This window comes from Phyllobates terribilis, unplaced genomic scaffold (genome assembly GCF_046119375.1).
Source record: "Phyllobates terribilis strain yellow unplaced genomic scaffold, ASM4611937v1 Scaffold_5__5_contigs__length_657084704, whole genome shotgun sequence".
NCBI lineage: Eukaryota > Metazoa > Chordata > Amphibia > Anura > Dendrobatidae > Phyllobates > Phyllobates terribilis.
In genome coordinates, this window is record NW_027362765.1 from 48,243,971 (window position 1) to 48,263,845 (window position 19,875).

General features: G+C 47.8%; 1 protein-coding gene across 1 annotated transcript in view; it reads right to left on the minus strand.

The window, feature by feature from the left end:
* The window catches only part of LOC141271913 (uncharacterized), a 36,108-nt gene extending 20,868 nt beyond the window's left edge, over positions 1-15,240 (minus strand). The window contains exons 1-5 of the mRNA XM_073682150.1: positions 15,136-15,240; positions 9,414-9,563; positions 9,113-9,280; positions 8,915-9,038; positions 8,742-8,839 (exon numbers count right to left, since the gene is read on the minus strand). Coding sequence (XP_073538251.1) covers positions 8,742-8,839; positions 8,915-9,038; positions 9,113-9,280; positions 9,414-9,485 — 462 coding nt within the window. The 5' untranslated portion in view covers positions 9,486-9,563; positions 15,136-15,240. The remainder of the gene's footprint in view (positions 1-8,741; positions 8,840-8,914; positions 9,039-9,112; positions 9,281-9,413; positions 9,564-15,135) is intronic.
* Positions 15,241-19,875: the final 4,635 nt, after the last annotated feature.

Genomic DNA, 19,875 nt, shown 5'->3' on the forward strand with positions numbered 1-19,875 from the left:
TGTACCAACTGTGTCAAGGTACCTTAGTCTAGCCACATAGACGCGAGAGGATATGGACTGAACAATTACAGTCTGTACGTGGGTAAAACAATTAACTGCACAATTAAACTCAAATACACATCTATCTGAAAAACAAAAGCAAGATGATTAGCGCCTAACAAGTCTGAGACAGACCTTGCCTGCAAACTGACACTAGAAAGAACTGAGGAAGCCTGGCTCCAGCAAGCGAGGTATGCTCTGCTGGGGAGGATCCAATTTTATTTAAATGCAATAATAGTGTCAGCCCCCAGGTGGCAGCAGACTATCTCATGATTCTGTGTCCCAATATCAGAACTCTGCTGTTGGATTACCCGGGGCCAGGGGCTCCTTCCTTGTCGCTAAAGCTAGGGTGCCATAGCTATCCTTGCTCCCCGGATTACTTCTGATGAAGACGCTGGGACCACGTACCTTGGTGAACTCCTGAATCAGCTCTATATATGTCCCCCTTCCCCACTCATCGAAGTGGAGAGTAATGGTGTAAGAATATACACAAACCAGACTAACAAGGGAAGACATACAGGGATAAATGAAAATACCAATCATACAAATATGCACTTATAGACAACAGAGAGAAATACCAGGGAGAAAAAAAAGAAAACAAAATAGGAGAAGATGAGGATTTGCACACAGCCGAAACACCAAGCAAGTGTCACAGATCAACACTCCAAACACCTCTACAAAGAACAGACAGCTCCACTCCACACCAGGCAGTATGAAACTAACGCTGGAAATCCAGATTGCCAGAGGCAAGTATACCGTATTTTTCGGACTATAACACGCACCGGACCATAAGACGCACCCAGGTTTTAGAGGTGGATCAGGCAGAATGTATCAGACACTGGATGTACGACGTAAGGCTGATATGGTATGTTTCAGTCTTCCATCTGAAATGCTGCGGCCTAGGAAAACATCGTACTTTGGCTTATCCTCTCCTGCTGTCAATGACTGACTGGTCTCAAACTGTACACACACGCAGGAAAAAACGCCGAAAAACAAACGTGGCTGAAGTCATACAGCCAGTATGCTGCCCGATCCACTGGCGGCTTGTATCATGTACTGGCTGTATGAGTTCAGCCACGTATTATGTCCTCTTTAGGATCCCACAGGTATTGTGGTTGCCTTTGAGGGGCACTATAACTCCCAGCATATCCTGCATTTCTTATGCCATGCTGGGAGTTATAGTTCACCACACATTTGTCATGTGGTTGCTCCGAGGAGAACTATAACTTCCAGCAAGTCCTTCAGCTCTTATGGCATGCTGGGAGTTATAGTTCACAACAGGAGTGGTACAATGTTTAATGACATGTGCTTTTTCACTTTACTTTATATTTTACTTATATGTTATAATGTTTGCCTCTCATTCTGGACCCACGATAGGCAGGGAGCGGGGTGACACTGGCTGGGGGCTGCGGTAGTGGAGGCGTCTGGGGCTGCGGAAGGAGTTGTGGCAGTGGAGGTGGCTAGGGCTGTGGCAGATGTGGCAGTGTAGGCGGCTGGGGCAGAGGAGGCGGCTGGGGCTGTGGCAGCAGAGGGGGCTGGGGCTGTGGCAGCGGAGGCAGAGGGAGTCGGGGCTGCGGAGGGGGCTGGGGCAGCGGAAACAGCTGGGTCAGTGGAGGCGGCTGGGCTGTGGCAGTGGAGGGGGCTGCGGCAGCGGAGGTGGAGGGGGCTGCGGCTGTGGCAGCGGAGGCGGCTGGGGCTGTGGCAGCGGAGGCGGCTGGCGCACCGGAGGCGGCTGGGGCTGTGGCAGCGGAGGGGGCTGGGACTGTGGCAGCGGAGGCGGCTGTGGTTGGAGGGGGCTGTGGCAGGAGGGGGCTGGGGCTGTGGCAGCGGAGGCGGCTGGGGCTGTGGAAGCAAAGGCGGCTGGCGCAGCAGCTGGGGCTGTGGCAGCGGAAGCGGCTGGGGCTGTGGCAGCGGAGGCGGCTGGGGTTGTGGCAGCGGAGAGGGCTGTGGCTGAAGGGGGCTGTGGCAGCTGGGGCTGTGGTAGCAGAGGCGGCTGGGGTTGTGGCAGCGGGAGGGGGCTGCGGCAGAGGAGGGGACTGTACCTGTGGCAGCGGAGGGGACTGTAGCTGTGGCAACGGAGAGGACTGTAGCTGTGGCAGCGGAGGGGGCTGTGGCAGGAGGGGGCTGTGGCTGTGGCAGCGGAGGCGGCTGGGGCTGTGGAAGCAGAGGCGGCTGGCGCAGCAGCTGGGGCTGTGGCAGCGGAAGCGGCTGGGGCTGTGGCAGCGGAGGCGGCTGGAGTTGTGGCAGCGGGAGGGGGCTGTGGCAGCGGAGGGGGCTGTGGCGTCACTGCAGCGCGACATCTGGACGGGAGACCACCCACTTCCTGATGTCTAGCGTGGATGTAGTGAATTCATGGCTGCGCCCACAAACATGCTGGTGCCGCTGCTCATTACTGGGTAACACTGTTCCATCGCCGCCCCAGCTGCCACAGCCCCAGCCGCCCCCACATCACAAAACGGTACATTCGGACCATAAGGCGCACCCCCATTTCCCCCAATAATTTGGGGGGGGGAAAGTGCGTCTTATGGTCCGAAAAATACGCAGTGGTCAATACTGAACAGCTTTGATCATCCAAACAGGTAAGCTTCAGAGACTCTGAACAGTTTAACCCCTGCACTGCTCAAAGAAACCTACACCGTTAAATATGAAGGAGAAGTGCTTCTGATCAGTGCAGGAGTACATGAAACCAGACACTGCGGTCTTCTGGCCCCTCTCTGTCACAGTAAACCCGTGACAGTAACCCCCCTTTTAAGAGAGACTTCCAGAACCTCAGGGCCGGGTACATGAGGGTGTGCTGCGTTAAAGGACCGGATCAACCTGACCGAATGGATATCAGATGCTGGTACCCACATTCTCTCTTCAGGATCGTAACCCTTCCAGTGTAGCAGATACTGAAGAGACCGACGAACCAAGCGAGAATCAATAATCTTAGCTATCTGAAACTCCAAATTCCCATCAACATTGATCGGAGATGGAGGTGGTGGTGATCGTTCAGAGGACGCAACAAATTTTTTGAGCAGAGACCGGTAAAACACATTATGAATCCTAAAAGTAGGTGGCAAAGCAAGGCGGAATGCTACAGGGTTGACGACGGACACAATCTTATAAGGACCGATGAACCTGGGACCAGTTTCCAAGAAGGGACCCTTAGCTTAAGGTTCTTTGAGGACCACCACACCAAATCACCAAACACTGGTCTGGACCAGCCAAATGTCTCCAATCAGCCACACTCTTATATTTGGACCCCATCCTCTTCAAATTATTAAGAATCTCTTCTCACACATACATAATAGATTATGAAAACCATTCCACTTCAGGTATTCCTGAAGATCAATTCCTATTAGAAGAGCTAAACTGAAGATGAAAACCGTAGGCCCCTGAAGAACAGGGACTTACCAGTAGACTCATGACAACGGTTATTCACCGCAAACTCAGCTACAAGTAAGTAACCCAATGCTCCTGATTCTCAGACTCAAAACACCCAAGATTCTCAAGATTCTGGTTAATGCATTCAGTTTGCCCATTCGACTATGGATGAAAGGCTGAAGAAAACAACAGATCCCCAAACGAGCGCAAAACACTTTCCAAAATTTGGAAATTAATTGCACCATCTGGTCAGAAACACTGTCGGTAGGAATCCCATGTGATTTCACAATTTCTTTGATGAAAATTTGCACCAAGTTATTAGCATTGGATAAGGCGGATAGCACGATGAAATGAGACATCTTGCTAAACCTGTCCACTACCACTAAAATAACTGTATTACCTGCAGACATGGGTAAATCAGTAATGAAATGTACTTATAAATGTGTCCAAGGTCTACTAGGAATCGCCAATGGTTGTAGAGACCCAGACGAGCGAGTATGAGGGGTCTTAGAACGTGCACACACACTACAGGCAGCTACATACTGCCGAACATCTTGATGCACCCCAGACCACCAAAAACATTGGGTAAGGAGATCTGTGGTGGTTTTACTTATAACTTTAAGATGGAGATTCACAGGTGCGAACAGTTTACCCAATGAACAGCAGGGGCGTCACCCTGAGCTTCTACAATCTCTTTCTCAAGGTCAGAACTTATAGCAGCAATAACTACCCCTTTCTGTAGTATTGGAAACGGTTCATAATTATCTCCACCCCCAGGAAAACAACGAGATAAGGCATCCGCCTTAACATGCTTATTCCCCAGCCTATACGTCTCAAAAAAAGTAGAATCTGGTGAAGAACAATGACCAACTTGACTGTCTAGGCATCAGACGCTTAGCAAATTCTAAATATAAAAGATTTTTATGATCAGTGATTACCATGATTGTATGAACTGCCCCTTCCAGGAAATGATGCCATTCTGCAAAAGCCCACTTAACTGCCAAGAGTTTTCTGTTACCAATGTCATAGTTTTTCTCAGCGGAAAATAGTTTCTTAGAAAACATGTACACCATTTACTAGGAGATGCACTCTGCGATAATACAGCCTCCTCCCGCACTTCAGACGCATCAACTTCTACAATAAATGGCTAAGTGACATCAGGCTATATAAGGATTGACACAGTTGCAAAACATCTTTTCAAAGTATCAAAAACATCTCAGGCCAGACTGGACCATTAGGAAAAGTCCGTCACTTTCCTGGTCATATCCGTCAGAGGTTTGGCCACTAGTGTAAGGTAGTAGTTGGCGAAACTCAAAAGCCTTTGTAAGGCCTTTAGGTCCTCAGGATGATACCAATCCAGTACCGCCCGGACTTTCGCCGGATCCATGCATAAAACGGTGAACGATAAAAAAATAACCCAGAAAAGAGATCTCCTGAACCGAGAACATGCATTTCTCTGGTCTGACAAATAATTTGTCTCTGAATATTTGAAGGACCTGCCTGACATGTACCTGATGTGACTCGAGGTCAGGCGAATAAATCTAAACGCCATCAAGGTAGATCACAACAAACCTACCTGCCAGATGATGAAAAATGTCATTAACAAAGTGTTGAAAGAAGGTGGGAGCATTAGTCAACCCAAATAGCATCACAAAATTTTCATAGTGTCCCTCAGGTGTAATGAAGGTTGTCTTCCACTCAGCCCCCTCCTTGATGCAAATGAGACTATAATCCCCCTCCGATTGAGCTTGCAAAAGTCTAGGCAAGGGCGTAACCCCCCATCTTTTTTTCTTACCAAAGAGAAACCCTGCACCAAAGGGAGATGAAGAAAGTCTGATATAACCTTTTGCAAGACTTTCAGCGATATAGTCCTTCATGGCCTGACTCTCTGGACCAGAGATATTGTATAACCTACTCATTGGCAGCTTGGCCCCAGCAACGAGATTAATGGCACAATCATAAGGACGATGTTGAGGAAGTTCTTGACACCCCTGTTCTCAAAACACATCCCCAAAGTCAGACAGGTATTCAGGTAGAGATTGGGTACCCTCGCTGGCTAACTGGGTGCCCAAGTAGTGTTCTTGGCAATACTCGCTCCATTTTACCACCTCCCGAGTCTGCCAGTCTCCCACAAGGTTGTGCAGTGAAAGTAAATGTAGTCCAAGGGCAAGCCCTCCAGCACATAACAGTCTATAAATTGGTATTGCATGGCCCCTACCTGTAAATGCAACATTAATGACTTGAGTAAAATACCCGTAGCTCAAGCATACAGAGTCAATAGAGATAATGAGTATTAATCCAGCCAATTTTTGTGGTTTGAGGCTATGAGCCTGGACAAACCTAGCGTCGATCAAATTAAACCCTGCCCCACTGTTCAGAAAGGCAGAAATGACAACCTTACCTTTGCCAAGATTGATCTCGGCTGGTAGAAAAAATTGAGATCTAACAATGGAGGAAATATGTACACCCGGGTTCCCAACCTCCCCGCAACCCGGGCTCCTTAGTTTCCGGTGGCTGCTTACGGTGGGATATAGAAGGACAAGCACCCACAAAATTACCTTTTCCACCACAGAGCGTAGACTCGGCCAAGGAGACACGGTCGGGGTCACTGCATATGTGACTCAGCACCTGAAAAAAATCCTCAACCGTCTGAAGCAACTGGGAGTCGGCCGGAAAAGAAAATGCCCAGGCTTGAGGGTCACCCTAAAGGAGCGAGATTACGATCCCCACCCATTGCTTCTCAGTTAAAGGGGATTGAGGACGTAACTTAAAGTATAGCTTACAGGCCTCCCTGAACACAACAAACTTGTCTCGCCCCCCAGAGAATCTGTCAAGCAAAGAGACCTTGGGCTCTACCTGGGGTTGCCTGGGAGTAGCAGTCCCCAGACCAGCCGTGTTTGGGTGGTGTAAAACAACAGAGTGAAGATCTGCCACCTCCAGGCTGAGTTGCTGCAGTTGCCCACCCAGAACAGTAATAGGATCCATAATGGATAAAAAAATAGTATGGGCCAGCGTTAATGTCACAACTCTGTTGTCGGATTACCTGGGGCCAGGGACTCCTTCCCTTTCCCTAACACTAGGGGCGCCCTAGATATCCCTGCTCCCCGAATTACTTATGAAGGTGAAGATGCCGGTACCACGTACCTTGCTGAACTCCTGAATCAGCCCTATATCTGCCCCCCTCACCCACACAGGGAAGTGGAGAGTAATAGTGTATGAATATACACAAACCAGACTAACAAGAAAGAACTTACAGGGATAAATGAATATACCAACCATACAAATACAGTGCCTACAAGTAGTATTCAACCCCCTGCAGATTTAGCTGGTTTGATAAGATGCAAATAAGTTAGAGCCTTCAAACTGCAAACGAGAGTAGGTTTTATGAACAGAGGCATAAATCTTACAAACCAAAAAGTTATGTTGCTCAGTTGAATTTTATTAAATTTTAAACATAGAAGTGTGGGTCAATTATTATACAACCCCTATGTTTAATATTTTGTGGAATAACCCTTTTTGCAATTACAGCTAATAATCGTCTTTTATAAGTCCTGATCAGGCCGGCACAGGTCTGTGGAGTTATCTTGGCCCACTCCTCCATGCAGATCTTCTCCAAGTTATCTAGGTTCTTTGGGTGTCTCATGTGGACTTTATTCTTGAGCTCCTTCCACAAGTTTTCAATTGGGTAAAGGTCAGGAGACTGATTAGGCCACTCCAACACCTTGACTTTTTCCCTCTTGAACCAGGCCTTGGTTTTCTTGGCTGTGTGCTTTGGGTCGTTGTCTTGTTGGAAGATGAAATTACGACCCATCTTAAGATCCTTGATGGAGGAGCGGAGGTTCTTGGCCAAAATCTCCAGGTAGGCCGTGCTATCCATCTTCCCATGGATGCGGACCAGATGGCCAGGCCCCTTGGCAGAGAAACAGCCCCACAGCATGATGCTGCCACCACCATGCTTGACTGTAGGGATGGTATTCTTGGGGTCGTATGCAGTGCCATCCAGTCTCCAAACGTCACGTGTGTGGTTGGCACCAAAGATCTCGATCTTGGTCTCATCAGACCATAGAACCTTGAACCAGTCTGTCTCAGAGTCCTCCAAGTGATCATGAGCAAACTGTAGACGAGCCTTGACATGACGCTTTGAAAGTAAAGGTACCTTACGGGCTCGTCTGGAACGGAGACCAAGACCATTGCGGTGGAGTACGTTACTTATGGTATTGACTGAAACCAATGTCCCCACTGCCATGAGATCTTCCCGGAGCTCCTTCCTTGTTGTCCTTGGGTTAGCCTTGACTCTTCGGACAAGCCTGGCCTCGGCACGGAAGGACACTTTCAAAGGCTGTCCAGGCCGTGGAAGGCTAACAGTAGTTCCATAAGCCTTCCACTTATGGATGATGCTTCCAACAGTGGAGACAGGTAGGCCCAACTCCTTGGAAAGGGTTTTGTACCTCTTGCCAGCCTTGTGACCCTCCACGATCTTGTCTCTGATGGCCTTGGAATGCTCCTTTGTCTTTCCCATGTTGACCATGTCTGAGTGCTGTTCACAAGTTTGGGGAGGGTCTTAAATAGTCAGAAAAGGCTGGAAAAAGAGATCTTTAATCCACACATGTGAAGCTCATTATTCTTGGTGCCTGAACTACTTCTTAATACTTTAGGAGGACCAAACAGAATTCTTGTGGTTTGAGGGGTTGAATAATAAATGACACTCTGAATTAACTTTTAACGTTTTTTAAAAAAAAAAAGAAAAAAAAATTTGCTGCAGTGCATTTCCCACTTCCAGGCTGATCTACAGTACAAATGACACAATGCCAAGTTAATTCCGCATGTGTCAACCAGCTAAATCTGCAGGGGGTTGAATACTACTTGTAGGCACTGTATGCATTAACAGACAACACAGAAGAATACAGGGAAGAAAAGGATGGGAAACTAAATAGGAGAGGATGAGGATTTGCATACAGCCGAAACACATAGCAACAGTCAAAGATAAACACTTCACTGGCAATCCAGATTCGCAGAGGCGAGTATATATAGGAGAGGGGAGTGGCCAATACTGAACAGCTGAGATCATCCAAGCAGGAAAGCTTCAGAGACTCTAAGCTGAACAGTTTATTCCCTGCACTGCTAACAGAAAACTGCACCATTTAATATGAAGGAGAAATGCTTCTGATCAGTGCAGAAGTATGTGAAATCAGACGCTGCTGTCTTCTGGCCCCTCTCTGTTGTGGTAAACCCGTGACACCCCCATAAGACGAATGAGAAAAAAAGACTGAACACAAGACCTTCACAGCCGTCTACATATCATAGGGGAGATCTCATGACACCTTCTCTCCATCTACCTGATGATCCTGAGGAACATTGAGATTTTCTTGTTTACAGTCCTGCAGAAGAAGATGACTGGAACATCTCTCGGGTGTTGTCCTCTTACTGGATAGAACTAGAGGAAACACATACAGGGACTGAATTCATTATTTACATAGATAGGCCGTGCATATTTAGTTCTGTCTATTACCTGGTAATGTAAGGGGCTGGGAAACCTCCATCATGACGCCCTTATACAGATCTTTGTGTCCTTCTAAATACTCCCACTCTTCCATGGACAAATAGACAGCGACATCCTGACACCTTATAGGAACCTAAGGCACACAATGATACAGTCATCTAACCTATCCCTTCATAGTGTTACTGTATAATGTCCCAGCAGTGTTACCTTTCCAGTCAGCAGCTCAATCATCTTGTAGGTGAGTTCTAGGATCTTCTGGTCATTTATCAGGGGGTGAGGTGGAGGTCCCATGATCGAGATCAGGGGTCTTCCCCATCTCTCAGACACAGGGGCCTGACAGCGCTCTCTAGCGGTCTTCTTCACCACTGTGTAATCCTGGTTATGAAGAGACACACACAGTAATAAAACTCACTACAGACATTTCCAGAGTCCTCACCTCTCCAATTCTGTCCATCTGTTATTCCCATAGATAAGAATGATTTAATGTGACATCATAAGAATCTCTCACCTCTCCAGCAAGTCGAAAGAGTATCTTTAAGGTGAGGTGTAATATTTTCTCTGCCATCTTCTCCTTGTCCATATCAATTCTTGACGGGTCAATCAGGAAAATTCTCTTATAGAGAAGATCTCCACTGAGAAGATCCCCTATTGTAGGGACCTAAATGGGAAGAAAATGACAATGTAACATCATAAACATCCCATGTAGTAACACAATTACAGGAGAACATATGAGGAGATAGAACGTGTAGATGTTGTATTCTCAGATCGTATAAACTGGAATGTCATAAACATCACCCACTAGCTGCACTCGTGACTTGGATGTGATTGTATAGGGGGACTCCGCTTCTCACAATCACTTGTCCATTCAACTACTACAATATGCTGAAAATGAGCTAAGCACACCCCACAGTTATCTCACACATCCACACCACACTTCTCGCAGTCACCTCTCGCCATTTTGATAGTCCACCAAGACGCCTGCCCTGGGTGGCACGATAGATCCCAGGAACAGCTAACTTTTCAAAGCACCCGATAGGTACTTCTTGGACTTTGCCATACACTTGGTAAAAGAAACAAGCTATACTTTTCCTCTTTGATGTGGATACGTTTAGAACAGCAAGGAACAAACTTATTAAACTTAGGTTTAATACATAAAAAATAAAATCTAGTGCTTAAAAAGCTGACAAATTAAGTGATAAGATTTACATACAAGGAAAAACAGTACAAAAATTAATGGGTTAAATACAGAAACATTTTATGGATTGAACCTTCTGGGGGAGGAGATTACCGAAGAAATTAGGACAGATCCACAATTCACGTTGTCTCTCCTGGATCTGACAATGAGTTTTTCTGGAGATGTTGTAAAGGGTTTCAGATGAGAAGAGGATGGATAATTGTATGCACAGAAAGATGGTAGAAACACTTGATATTATACTTCTGTTGTTTCCCGAGGCTGAAAATTCTGGCTGCTTTAACCCCCAGAAGCAATTACGTCTCCCAATTACAGATACAGGTGCATCTCACTAAATTAGAATATCATCAAAAAGTTAATTTATTTCAGTTCTTCAATACAAAAAGTGAAACTCATATTATATAGAGTCATTACAAACAGAGTGATCTATTTCAAGTGTTTATTTCTGTAAATGTTGATGATTATGGCTTAAAGCCAATGAAAACACAAAGGTCATTATAGCAGTAAATTAGAATACATTATAACACCAGCTTGAAAAATGATTTTAAAATCCGAAATGTTGGCCTACTGAAATGTATGTTCAGTAAATTCACTCAATGCTTGGTGTGGGCTCCTTTTGCATCAGTTACTCCATTAATGTGACGTGGCATGGAGGCAATCAGCCTGTGGCACTGCTGAGGTGTTATGGAAGCCCAAGTTGCTTTGATAGCAGCCTTCAGCTCGTCTGCATTGTTGGGTCTGGTGTCTCATCTTCCTCTTGACAATACTCCATAGATTCTCTATGGGGTTAATGTCAGGTGAGTTTGCTGGCCATTCAAGCACAGTGATACTGTTGTTTTTAAACCAGGTATTGGTACTTGGCAGTGTGGACAGGTGCCAAGTCCTGTTGGAGAATGAAATTTCCATCTCTAAAAAGCTTGTAGGCAAAGGGAAGCATGAAGTGCTCTAAAATTTCCTGGTAGATGGCTGCACTGACTTTTGTCTTGATAAAACACAGTGGACCTACACCAGCAGATGACATGGCTCCCCAAACCATCACTGATTGTGGAAACTTCACACTAGACCTCAAGCAGCTTGGATTGTGTGCCTCTCCACTCTTCCTCAAGACTCTGGGACCTTGATTTCCAAATGAAGATTGGAACTCTGGGACCTTGTGGAGTGTGTCAATAACTGCCTTCTGGACATCTGTCAAGTCAGCAGTCTTCCCCATGATTGTGGAGCCTACTGAAACAGGCTAAGGGACCTCTTTAAACGCTTAGGAAGCCTTTGAAGGTGTTTTTGTTAATTATTTTAATTTGCTGAGATAATGACTTTTGTGTTTTCATTGGCTGTATATCCGTGCACCTGTATATCCGTGGATGCTGTTGATACCAGATTTCTGATAATATGGCATCAAAATATTGCATTTCCATTATGCCATGTGATGCTAGAGACGTCCAGTCTGCCTCAGGGACAATTATCTTCACCTTTGATGTAGCACCTATTTGCTAATGAGGACGTACAGAGTAAAAGTTTGCTCTTCCAGAAACTGTCAGCTACTCGCTAATTTATTTATCTGCACACAGAGGAGGAGACTTTAGTGATGTAGAATTTTGATTTATCTGATCTTGAACACAATTCATAACATGAAACATAAGTTGAACTGCTGAATAAGACGTCTCCTCCATGCTCCCAATCACTGGCTATGTTGGTCACTTCATCAGCCACTGATTGGCTGTAGAGATTACGTATGTTAAGACTGACCAGGAAATACAGAAACTGGCGGGGAACCCAAACAGTGGTGGCACAGGAGTTGTGGGGGATCATTAATATGACTATTACTATTTGTATTATTTTACAGTAGTCAGTGTTCTCTTTATATCTACTAATAAATCCTATATTTTTTAGGCCACACACACAACAAGCAGTTTCTTCCTTGGACTCTTCAGCTGGATATGTTTCTCATAGACTCATCTTCTATAAGAGTAATTCATGTCCCATTTACAGACACTGGAATCAGCATTAGCAATACTGCAGGAGATATTCATTACACGTGACATGAGAAATAACTACTTCATGGTGAGGACATCTTCATTTTTTACTTCGGCTCTATAAGCATATTTGCTCAGAGTCCATTACTGACTACATTACCACCAGCCACCTACAGTGGGGAAAAAAAAGTATTTATTCAGCGACCAATTGTGCAAGTTCTCCCACTTAAAAAGACGAGAATGGCTTGTAATTGACATCATAGCTAGACCTCAACTATGAGAGACAAAATGAGAAAACAAATCCTGAAAATCACATTGTCTGATTTGTAAAGACATTTTTTTCAGATTTTGGTGGAAAATAAGTATTTGGTCACCTACAAAAGTTCATCTCAATACTTTGTTATATATCCTTTGTTGGCAATGACAGAGGTCAAACGTTTTCTGTAATTCTTCACAAGGTTGGAACACACTGTTGCTGGTACGTTGGCCCATTCCTCCATGCAGATCTCCTCTAGAGCAGTCATGTTTTGGGGCTGTTGCTGGGCAACATGGACTTTCAACTCCCTCCAAAGGTTTTCTAAAGGGTTTAGATCTGGAGACTGGCTAGTCCACTCCAGGACCTTGAAATGCTTCTTACAAAGCCACTCCTTCGTTACCCTGGCAGTGTGCTTGGGATCAATGTCATGCTGAAAAGACCCAGCCACTTTTCATCTTCAATGCCCTTGCTGATGGAAGGAGGTTTGCACTCAAAATCTCAAGATACATGGCCACATTCAATCTTTCGTTTATACGGATCAGTCGTCCTGGTCCCTTGGCAGAGAAACAGACCCAAAGTATGATGTTGCCAACCCCATGCTTCTCAGTAGGTATAGTGTTCTTTGGATGCAACTCCGCATTCTTTCTCCTAAAAACACGACAAGTTGTGTTTCTACCAAACAGTTCTTCTTTGGTTTCATCTGACCATATGACATTCTCCCAATACTCTTCTGGATCATCCAAATGCTCTCTAGCAGACTTCAGATGGGCCCGGACATGTAATGGCTTAAGCAGGGAAACATGTCTGGCACTGCAGGATCTGAGTCCCTGGCGACGTAGTGTGTTACTGATGGTAGCCTGTGTAACGTTGGTCCCAGCTCTCTGCAGGTCATTCACTAGGTCCCCCCCGTGTGGTTCTGGGATTTTTGCTCACCGTTCTTGAGATCATTTTGACCCCACGGGGTGAGATCTTGTGTGGAGCCCCAGATCGAGGGAGATTATCAGTGGTCTTGTATGTCTTCCATTTTCTAATTATTGCTCCCACAGTTGATTTCTTCACACCAAGCTGCTTGCCTATTGCAGATTCAGTCTTCCCAGCCTGGTGCAGGGCTACAATTTTGTTTCTGGTGTCCTTCAACAGCTCTTTGGCCTTCACCATAGTGGAGTTTGGAGTGTGACTGTTTGAGGTTGCGGACAAGTGTCTTTTATACTGATAACAAGTTCAAACATGTGACATTACTACAGGTAATGAGTGGAGGACAGAGGAGCCTCTTAAAGAAGAAGTTACAGGTCTGTGAGAGCCAGAAATCTTCTTTGTAAGTGATCAAATACTTATGTTCCACCAAAATTTGAAAAAAATTTCTTTCCAAATCAGATTTTCAGGATTTATTTTCTCATTTTGTCTCTCATAGTTGAGGTCTATCTATGATGTCAATCACAGGCCTCTGTTATCTTTTTAAGTGAGAGAAATTGCACAATTTGTGGCTGACTAAATACTTTTTTTTCCCACTGTATATGAATGTTTGTGTATATGGTGGAGTCGGGAGACAGAGCCGCCGGCCGAATGATCATTCAGCCAACAGTTATCTAATGTGTATGGGGCCATTAGTTTTACCTGTACAGGCAGGGATAATACAATGAACTACAGTAGTGCAGTGCATCACCTGAGCAATATCATTGGTTTACAAGTTGTATGATTGTTGATGAAAGTTTAAAATAACATTTTACGTAAAAAAAAAGTTTTAGCGAAATTGAAAGAGAACATCCCCAATCTTGATGAAGACAGAGAGAAGGCATCCTCTATATCTGAGGTACCCAAAAGACAGTATCCTTTATTTTATCTGAGGCAGAAAGAGATCGATAAAGCCTCCTCCATCTTATCACACAGGAAAATCTATCTTTGTACCGTGTAATCCAGTAGGTAGAAAATCACCACAGCTGAGAGTCCTCAGTGGTTGATCCCTTTTAATGGCCGACTGAAAAGATGGTAACAAATATAATATAAAGTGATGAAGAGACCGGAGGAGTCTGGAGAGCGGCTATTTATTCCCATCTTTTCAGTCATTAAAGGCATCAACTACTGAGGACTCAACTGTGATTATTTGTTATGTGATCGGAGGTGACAGAGGGGGAGGCCTGTTCCCATCAACACACCCCAATATATCGCCATGACAGCCGGGGCCTAACAATGGGGTCCTAGAACAACACACCCCAATATATCGCCATGACAGCCGGGGCCTAACAATGGGGTCCTAGAACAACACACCCCAATATATCGCCATGACAGCAGGGGCCTAACAATGGGGTCCTAGAACAGCGTCATTAAGAATATAAGGTGAAGAAAAAGCTAAAATCCAGTGACATTGTGTAAAGACCTAACAAGTTCTATTTCTGGGATAATCTGTCCCCAGAATGTCTCCATTACAATGTACAGCTCCTACCGCAGATAACAGCCCCTCATACATCTATAGCACCGGCCCCCCGGCCCGGGGCCACATCTCCAGACCTGGGAACCTGATCCAGGAGGTCGGTGCTGTGTCCCGGGGTCTTCTGTATCAGGAATGGGGAGAGGGGGCATTTATTTATTAGCCGGTGGGGTGGGGGGTACCGTACTGTGGGGGCATCTTGTAGTATCAGAATGTGTGTGTGGGGGATAGGGGAACTGTGGGGACACTATACTGTGTGTCAGACAGGGGGCGCTGTACTATGGGGCAATATGTGTTTCCTGATGCTTCATAGTTGGGTCGTATGTATCTATCAGAGGAGAGGGAGGAAAGCGTTATAATTCTTAGTAATGGGGGAACTCCACATACCTCCACCTGCAGAGCCGCCACCACATATATGGCAGAGGAGAAATCCAAGTGACTAAAGGACCTTTGCTGACGTCATGCCCATGTGACCAGGTGAGGGATGATGTCACTGGAAGGGGCGGGGCCTCCTCCTCCACTGCAGACCTCACAGCAGGAAGCTGTGGCTGCTGCTGAGTCTGTGGTGAAGACGCTGAGGGGATTTGGGGGCGCAGATAAGTGGATGTTCCTGTATGGGGGCTGCACAGGGAACAGGGGGATTTTGTGTGTGAGGAAGGAGGGGTGTGCTGTTAGTAGTGGGGGTCTGCATGTGAGGAAGGAGGGGTGTGCTGTTAGTAGTGGGGGTCTGCATGTGAGGAAGGAGGGGTGTGCTGTTAGTAGTGGGGGTCTGCATGTGAGGAAGGAGGGGTGTGCTGTTAGTAGTGGGGGTCTGCATGTGAGGAAGGAGAGGTGTGCTGTTAGTAGTGGGGGTCTGTGTGTGAGGAAGGGGGTGATGTTACATGGTGCTGCACAGGATAATGTGTGCTGTCCCTTGCATTGGGCTGCATGTGGGGGGCGCAGGGAAGTGTAGTGTTACCTGTGTGGGGCTGAACAGGGAAGGTTGTGATGTGGGGGGCTGCTATTCCTTCCATGAGCCTCTTCCTGGGGGGCTGCACTGAGGACTGACTCCTGTTTTGTACATAAATCTGTTTTTCTCATTAAGGCTGTGTGCCCACTATGCTTTTCTTAAGCATTTCCGCAGCGACAATTCCGCTGCAGAAACGCTTAAAAAACGCTTGGTAAAAAGTCTGCCTTGTTCCTCAATGATAATCCCCATGTGCTGTGCACATGCTGCGGAAATTTCCGCTGCGGATTATCATTGCTTAAAAATCCGCAGCACTACCAATTATTTTGCATAAACGCGGCGTTTTCGCCGCTATTGACTTGCATTGGACCGCGTGACATCCGCATCACTGCAGATGCGGATTCCATGCGTTTCAATGTGCGGATGGTACCCGGGTTTAGAGAAGAGGAGACTCTCCTCCGGACCCTGGTACCATAGAGCCTGTAAAAAAAAAAGAATAAAAGAAATATTATACTTGCCTTCTGATGGCCTCCGGTATCCTTAGCTATGCGTCTCGGCTTGCCGGCAACTTGCGATGGTCTGATAATGCCCCAACTGTGATCCCCACTCACAGCCCTCCATACCCATACAGTGCAATGGGCCTACATACAGTATAATGGCCCCCACGCGACCATCCACGTTGCGTAATGGCTGGCCCCCACGCGACCATCCACGTTGCGTAATGGCTGGCCCCCACGCGACCATCCACGCGGCGTAATGGCTGGCCGCCACGCGACCATCCGCGCGGCGTAATGGCTGGCCGCCACGCGGCCATCCGCGCGGCGTAATGGCTGGCCGCCACACGACCATCCGCGCGGCGTAATGGCTGGCCGCCACGCGACCATCCGCGCGGCGTAATGGCTGGCCGCCACGCGACCATCCGGGCGGCGTAATGGCTGGCCGCCACGCGACCATCCGGGCGGCGTAATGGCTGGCCGCCACGCGACCATCCGGGCGGCGTAATGGCTGGCCCCCACGCGACCATCCGCGCGGCGTAATGGCTGGCCCCCACGCGACCATCCGCGCGGCGTAATGGCTGGCCCCCACGCGACCATCCGCGCGGCGTAATGGCTGGCCCCCACGCGACCATCCGCGCGGCGTAATGGCTGGCCCCCACGCGACCATCCGCGCGGCGTAATGGCTGGCCCCCACGCGACCATCCGCGCGGCGTAATGGCTGGCCCCCACGCGACCATCCGCGCGGCGTAATGGCTGGCCCCCACGCGACCATCCGCGCGGCGTAATGGCTGGCCCCCACGCGACCATCCACGCGGCGTAATGGCTGGCCCCCACGCGACCATCCACACGGCGTAATGGCCCCCACTTGCTCTCTAAACAGTATAGTGGTTCCCACACAACCCTCCAAACAGCATAATAACTTCCACATAGTCTTCACATAGATTTACGAATAGTACAATGGCCCCCACATAGCCCTTCATATAGTATAATGGCTCCACATAGTCCTCAATACAGTATAATGGGCCACACAATATACTCATTAATTGAAAAAAAAAATGAAATACCTCTCCTCGTTCACCCGATGCTCCGGTCTCCTTATCTTGTGTTCTGAAGCTCTTCATAGCGGTGCGATGAAATGACATCATCGCAGCTACTGCACTAAGACGTCAGAGCTCAGACACGGAGAACGATGGAGGAGGGAGCTGATGGCTTCCCTCTTTCATCATTGCATTCAACTGTAACGGCATCCAGGATGCCGATACAGTTAAACCTGCGATGCTGGTTGGGCCCGCTCCGACTCACAAGCCCCATAGCAGCTGCGAGTTCTGCTGCCAGGACTTAACGGCCTAGATTGGAATTGCTTCCATGAGATCCTCACAGGAGTAACTCCAATCTACCAAAAAAGTAGGAGAAACAGGTCAGCTCAGCCATATATAGGAAACTTGCGGTGCCACAGGAAAAAGGTAGGTAGATAAATTCCAGCATCCAAATCTTCATAAAAACACTATTGAAAAAATATTAAAAGGTCCCAAGTCCGGTAACCGACTGTTACAAGCAGAAAATGTTTCAGACTGCTGTCTTTATTCATTGCATATACAATAGGGAATTGGTAAGCGTCAATGCACATGATCAAACAAGACCAATCACAGGGAAAAAAGGTCACAGCAGGTGAGTAAGAAAGAGATATTACAACATGAAAACATGATAATCGGGCATACATAGAAATGATGAGGCCCAGAAGAGCAGATCTCACAACTTTACCGCACTTACAGAGTAATTTTCCTCCTATTGAAGACAAAGGTTCCCCTTTCATTGCTCCTATAAAGTATAATGCCAACTAAAGTGCTCTCAACACAGTAAGATACCCACATAGTGTATTTCTACACCAGGGGTCTCAAACACTTGGGCTGAATGCGGCCTCTGAGGCTCCTTTGTGTGGCCTTTGGGCCCCTGAGACAATGGTGTCCAGCAAGGCAGGGACCCACCGACATCAGCGCTTCTTTACATCTGAATGTATGTCCTCGAACGCACATTCAATTGAAATGTATCGCGGCTCAGAGACTGGCTCTGTGCACTGCAATAGCAAGAAGATGCTGTTCGCTAAGGATCTGAGGTCAGGTGAGAAGAATTTTTTTTTCCATATGTATGTAAAGAGCTGCAGAATGGGGGACATTGTTACAAGAAGGGGACAGTTCTATAAGATGGGATCAGAATGGGGACATTGCTGTAAGATGGGACCAGAACTGGGAGATTATATACTGGACAGGGAACATTATTACAGGCGTGGGGACATTATTACGGGTTATTATGACAGAATGACGGCTCCTACATAGCCTTCCATATAATATAATGGGCCCCACATAGCCTTCCATATAATGGTCCCCACATAGACCGCCATACAATATCATGGCCCCACATAGCATTCCATCTATAATATAAGGCGGGATGCGTGTCTCTGTCTGAAGCCTCGATAGACTGCGCATGCGTGACGCGCAGTCTGGCTCCAGAGAGAAGCACGCATCCAGCCGTTACAGGTAAGAGGAGTATATGGTGCCGGAGATCGCAGTATGTGTAGACACTGAACACATACTGCGATCTCCGGCGCCATACTTACATACTTACCTGACCGGGAGGAGCGTTGCCGCGGCGCCTCTCTTCGCTGGAGACCAGGGGCGGAGTGAAGGCGTCGGACCGGCGCGTGCGCATTGCGCTATCCGGCGCCATTTTACTGAAGACACATTTACAGTGTGTCTTCAGCAAAATGGCGCCGGACAGCGCGGTGCTCCGGCGCCGCACTCCTCCCCCGGCCTCCGGCAGAACAGGACGCTGCAGCGCTGGAGTACAGAGAAGAAAGGTGAGTATAACTGTTTATTTTTTTTTATGTGTGTACAGTGTGAAAGGGATGAGGTGGCCATACATAACAGGATTGTGGGGTGAGGGGTACCACGCATACCAGGATTGGGGGGGTGAGGGGTATCACACATACCAGGATTGGGGGGGTGAGGGGTATCACACATACCAGGATTGGGGGTGAGGGGTATCACGCATACCAGGATTGGGCGGTGAGGGGTGCCACACATACCAGGATTGGGGGGTGAGGGGTGCCACACATACCAGGATTGGGGGGTGAGGGGTTCCACGCATACCAGGATTGGGGGGTGAGGGGTACCACGCATACCAGGATTGGGGGGTGAGGGGTACCACGCATACCAGGATTGGGGGTGAGGGGTACCACGCATACCAGGATTGGGGGTTGAGGGGTACCACGCATACCAGGATTGGGGGGGGTGAGGGGTGCCACGCGTGCCGGGATTGGGGGGGGGGGTGAGGGGTGCCACGCGTGCCGGGATTGGGGATGAGGGGTGCCACGCGTGCCGGGATTGGGGATGAGGGGTGCCACGCGTGCCGGGATTGGGGATGAGGGGTGCCACGCGTGCCGGGATTGGGGATGAGGGGTGCCACGCGTGCCGGGATTGGGGATGAGGGGTGGAGTGCCACGCGTGCCGGGATTGGAGATGAGGGGTGGAGTGCCATGCATACCGGGATGAGGCATGGGGTACCATGCATACCAGGATGAGGGATACCGTACACACCAGGATAGTGATGAGGAGTGCCATACATACCAGGATAGGGATGAGGGGTGCCACGCATACAGGGGTGAGGGGTGCCAAGCATAACGGGATT